This window comes from Ananas comosus, linkage group 1 (assembly GCF_001540865.1).
Source record: "Ananas comosus cultivar F153 linkage group 1, ASM154086v1, whole genome shotgun sequence".
Taxonomy (NCBI): domain Eukaryota; kingdom Viridiplantae; phylum Streptophyta; class Magnoliopsida; order Poales; family Bromeliaceae; genus Ananas; species Ananas comosus.
This window is the reverse complement of record NC_033621.1, coordinates 2946275-2952274: the sequence shown is the minus strand read 5'-3', so window position 1 is coordinate 2952274 and position 6000 is coordinate 2946275. Positions and strand designations below refer to the sequence as shown.

Below are 6000 nucleotides of genomic sequence, written 5' to 3'. Positions count from 1 at the left end.
TCCAACTCACGGCAAATTAAGAGTTGAAATGGATCTGAGTTGAGCCGATCATTTAATTGATTTTAGTTGGACATTTTAATTACGACATCAAAAAATAAATTTACATAATTTCTCCCAAGGTTTAAAACTTGGGAGAATTTACGTGATCTATCGAATTGATCTTTTGGATAACATGAAATTAAAACTAGTATCAAATTTTTTACATTTCAGAAGGTTTCTAGCCCAGTCTAAGATCGGCGATTTGAGATTCTGTATGCGTGTAATTTGGGGCTCGAACCCTTTGCTTCATATTTATCTATGCTTGCACAAGATTGTTAAAATTATTTCCGAGTTTTTTATTTTTTCAAATTGATTATTGAGATAACAGTCGTTACAAAGAAGATTCTCAACTATAACATCATAGAGAAAATACATAAAAACCAGCAAAACCCAACAATATGAATTAGAAAGAGAACCTAAAATCATAACAAAAGGAGAAGATGGGAAAAGGATTATTTGTTCACCCCTGTTTAACCTAGACCTACCCAAACCTACCAATATTACTCTAAGCTTGTTATTGATGTGATTGTCCACAAATTGTAAGATCTAGTTAGGTGCAAAAACAAAGTACATAATGTTCACAGAGCCGGTATAGTTTACATACTTTAATGAGAAGAGCACAATTACTTATACACATCAGCAGAATAGATGTGGATCTTACACTCTACTCAACCAAGTATTTTTTTTTTTTTTTGGTAAATTGCACAGTTGGTTCTCAAAGTATGAGATATGTGGTGACACTTTGAGCCTCAAATTTTAATTTGTTGTAATTTCTGGCTTAAATTTTTAAAATTATTATAATCAAGTCTCACAATCAATTTAGTTGACTAAATATTAACGTTTCACTAATATAAAAATAATATAGTACTTTCGTTATCGGTGCATCACTAATTACAATGCTATAATATTATTTTCAAATTAATTATGCATTAATATTTGATCAGCTAAATTATGTTATAAGACTTTATTATAATAGTTCTGAAAGTTCGAACAAAAAATAATAATAAATTAAAGTTTAAGAATCAGAGTGCCGCCTATTTTTTGAGGACCAAACATGCAATTTACTCTATTTAAAATAATAATAATAATAATAATAATAATAATAAGTATTAAGAAGTGTCAATAAAGGAAAAAAAAATCTGAAGCCGTTTCAAAATGATTTATTTTTTGGTGGGTGGGGGCTCTATACATTTTATTTTTTATTAAAAAATTAAATTTAAAATTTTCATAAACACTGAAATCTATAAACACGGTCTACGGATGACGTGGCGCACCAGGTCCACGCAAAACTGTACTCGAGTCTACCAAAGGACACCTCACCCTGTAATTTTCCATAGGTTTGACAATTTGAATTCTAACGGTAAAATATTATTTTTATTTTTATTTTTACCTACGCCGAGTTAGATAAGGATTCGTTTTCCTAGACCAATTCATACACAATCCAAACCCCAACCGAGTCAAATTAAACATATATATATGTTTACAAATTTTTATATTAATTAATTAAAACCCTAGCCTTATTAACTACATCCCTATCTCTATTTGACCGAGAGAGAGAGAGAGAGAGAGAGAGAGAGAGAGAGAGAGAGAGAGTATAGCTTCTTCTTATGTTCACTTTGCATGAATCACAATCCACAAACAATCAGCATGTGTTCTCACGGCATGTTCTGCGGCGCGGGGAGCATCAAGCGAATGGCCGAGGACGACAACGGCTGCGACGACCAGCCATGCAAAACCCTGTCAAGAGCGTTGTCAGCGTCGTCGGCGTCGCCGAAGGGGCCGAAGAGGAAGGCGGGCAAGAACCCGTATTCGGGGCGGGGGCTCGACAAGTTCTCGTCGGTGCTGTCGGAGCTCGAGGCCCGGAGGGAGAAGATCATGGCGTCCGCGCGGCCGCAGAGCGTCGCCCTGGTTCGGTTCATGCACTCGAACTCGCACGACTGGGTCCCGATCGTCGTCCGCCTGCGCGATCCTCCAACGAAGGAAAATCAGCATCCCGCAAGTACGAACATGCGGCTGGCAGCGGACTCGCAGCCGCCCGCGCGGCAGCTGCCAGAAGCCCCGAAGGAGGCGAGAGGGGCGACGGCGCAGAAGGCGGTGAAGAAGAGCTTTTCGTGGGGAAGCGACAACAACAGAAACAACAACAAGAGGAGGGGATACAATTGGGTTGTGGTGATGGTGATAATATTGGCGTGTTTAATGGTGTTTGGGAGGGTGTTTGCTATATGTTGCACCTCAATATGGTGGTATTTGGTGCCCACTTTGAAGGGGGAGGAGGAGGGGCAAAATAGGAGATCCATGAAGACGAAGGATTATGGGAGGAGGGTGAGTGCCAAGGGGATTAATACTAGTAGTAATAATAATAATAATAATGCATTAACATCTCCAAGATCAGCTCATGCTACTCATGGAAAGAGAGGTTAGGTTATTAATTAATTAATGTCTATAACTTAAATTTTGGTTCTTCATCTTTTTCCACTTTTTATTTCCCCCCTTTTAGTTGTTATTATGTTAATGATGTAAATTACAAGCTTTTCACAAGTTGGGTTTGAGTGAGGATCAACCTCAAGAGCATTAATTTGCTGTGCATTAATTTTTGTTTATGAAGTTTTGTTAATTGCACTCCTCAATTGGTGTGGTTTCCCCAATATATGTTCCAAAATATTTTACATGTTTGTTAATTGTAAAAATTCTCTTATTAGACCATTAATTCTATGGTTTTTTGCTGATTTTTTTTTTTTATTTACCTTTAAAGATCTGAATCAGTCCAGCAAAGACAGGTGTGAAGTAAAAGAAAAAGGGAAAATTTGAGAAAGAATTGCTTGTAGAATCTAGAATCTTAATTTTTGTTGGTTCAGTAGATACTGAATAAACATACATGTTTTTCATAGCCACTGCATAATTACTGCTCATTGGTTAAAATGAAATGTAGCATAATAAATTTCAAATAATAGTCATAAAAATAATCATGGAGTTCCAATCCCACTTAGTTGTTGGGAGAAAAAAAGAAAAAAAAGAAAACAAAAAAAGAGGTTATATGGCTGTGCTTAAGCCAACTAGCTTCTAGATTATACAAATTAAAGATCTTTAAATGAATTAAGCAACAAACTCCCACATATATAGGACTCCATATAATGCAAATTAAGGACATCATGAATAATATTAAGGGATGGTTTTGTAACTTTTCATTTTGCGGTAAAATATTGCAGGTTTTGTACCTAAACTATCCAAATATTGCAATTTAATTATTCTTGAATTTTTCACATAACAAATTTAGTCCCTAAAAACTTTCTCATTTGCTTGCATGCAATTAATTTAATCCCTGGTAGATAAAACTTACTAATTGTCTCATATAAATCTGATCAATTTGATCATTTTACTTCTTTAATTACTTACCAGGCAAAAAAACAAAAGAAAAACATTTTTCGCAAAAGGGAGTAAAATATGCATATTATAAGAAATTTTGTTTTCTTTTTTTCTTTTACAGTTAGGAATGAAATTACAAAATATAGAAACTTCTAACATGTTTAACTCAAATTTGAGGAACTAAGTCTCAATATCATAAATATATATATCTCATTAATTAAGTACTCCATGTATTTTTACCCTTTATTTTAAATGCAAATTTTCTTTTTTCACGTAACTAAATCAAACCGAACTAAGACGACGAACCCAACAAAACCAATTCAAAAAAATTATAATTCGATTTGAATAATAAATTTCATTAAGACTAACATATTAAACTATAACACGTACTTATCAATATTAATATATTAATATGACTCTAAATTTTTTATTCCTGAATGTTGATTGTTACAAAGTCCAATTATTGATCATCATCCAAAAATGGACTGTATCTCAAAATACTGAAATTTTGCTGATTCAATTCCTTCAACTTTTTTGAACTTTTATTTACAAAATCATATCCAATTAACTTATCAAAATAATTGAATTTAATAGTTTAAAAATAAGCCCCCAATTCAGTTTACACCGAATAATACTTACCCCCATGGTAAAGTCGCTGAGGTTGATACATCCCATACTTAATTTTGCAGTACTCCTATAATCTTATTAAAAGGATAGCAGCTACATGTTGGATCGTTGGAGCTAACCATTAATTCCAAAAGCTCGAACTGTTAGAAACACGCAACCAATTCACTTAAAGCGTATAGATACAGCGCCCACGGGTCTCGATTGTGACTCGGTCCAACTAGCCTCACGCCACTTCGAACATGACTCAGCTCACCCAGCCTCACGTCATTTCGAACATGACTGGACCCAACATGACCTTCCGCCATAGGGTAGAATGCTGGCCCATTTAAGCCAACACTACACATTATCTATTTCCAGTTAATTACATTATTTTTTTCCAGAGAAAAAGCATAATAAAAATATTTTTCTAAAATTTATGATGGGAAGGATAAATTTTAAGAAAATAATTGATTAATTGGAGACACCACATCACTCATATGATTGTCATATTTAAGACTTTTTCTATTAAAAGTCAAAGTCCTTGACATCAGAGAGAAGAGTAGTTTGACATTTATTAGCGCGGCTAACAACAAAATATGATTCACGCTGGGGAATTAAGCTGCATTTAAACCGTATAGACGACGCAAAAAGCTTTTAATTATGTGAAGAAATTAATAACACAGAGTGTCTTTGATCTTCTAGAAACAAACAAGTTGTAGTACACCAACTGGGAATTACCCAAAAGAGTCAACACCATGCGCTGTAGCTCCTAGATGTGCAATGAAGCAATCCTTGAGAGAGAGAATTATTTTGGTGATAAAAAAGTATATGACTTATCAGAACGTGAACCGTTTTGAATCAACTATTCAATCTTTCAAAATTTTAAATTACTATCAGTTTTTTAATTTGTTCAATTTATGTTAGTCAACGATTTTTTGAATAAAGCTCAAAACGCTTCAGTCCTTCGTCGACGCATGTCACGTCTTTTCTTTTGGATGGAATTCTCACTTCTTTAGGAATGCTATGCAAGCTGATCAACTAGTCAATTGGGATCTGTCTAACAAAAAATGCACCATGTGGTCCTCTTTTGAGGATTTTTTTTTTTAATTTCTGTATCGCCTCATTTTATTTAAATAAATTTTCGCTCTCGGGCCATTTCCCTAGAAAAAAAACCGGTTTTTTGACTTTAAATTTTGTCTGTGCCGTTTATCTTTCAAATTAATTAGTATAATTTATACAATCTTTATAATTATAAATTTATTATAGTAAGCAATCAGGTTAAATTTGGAAATCAAAATGCTAATGACCGATTCAAATCAAACAAATAGAAAGCTTGGGCAGTAATATCAAAATTTTGAAAGAATGAATAACTGATTCAAAATGATCCATAGTCTTTTTTTTTTTTTCGGATTCATTTAATTGCCTGTTAGTATCCTAATTTTTACAAAAAGTTTATTTCTAGTGCTTTACCTTTTAATTTAAATATTTTACAAAATTTCACAAAATGTTAAAAATGTTACTATGTGTTATTATTTAGGAGAAACAAATTTTTGTATGCCCTTGTGCTAGAAACTAATCAATCTTATTGTCCAGCTTCTAAATATAACAAAGCCATGTTAATGGCTAGTAGGGCAAGCCTTAGGGACTGTTCCTAGGGGTGGACTGGGCCTGGGGCCTAATGGGTCGGGTTTTGGGTATCAAAATTATAACACTATGTCTGGGAATTTTTTGGACCTATCTAAACATGTCCAAGCCCGGCCCGAGCCCGACCCGAAAGCCCTTCGACCGGAGCCCGACCCGAAAGCCTGNATTAAATAATCTACTTAAGAAATTAAGAAATTAAATAATCTACTTAAAATGGTCCATAGAACAAATACGTGCCGTACATTTTTACCAAAAAAAAAAAAAAAATTAGTTTTACATATATATCTGTCCATATAAAGAATAAATGATATATGTAGTATATAGTATTATTAAGAATATATATTAATT

At 33.7% G+C, this 6000-nt stretch overlaps 1 protein-coding gene across 1 annotated transcript; it reads left to right on the top strand.

Annotated features, from left to right (window-relative positions):
* Positions 1562–2705, top strand: LOC109718294. Its single transcript, XM_020244465.1, has one exon. The coding sequence runs from the start codon at positions 1660–1662 to the stop codon at positions 2458–2460; it is 801 nt and encodes a 266-aa protein (XP_020100054.1). The 5' UTR covers positions 1562–1659; the 3' UTR covers positions 2461–2705.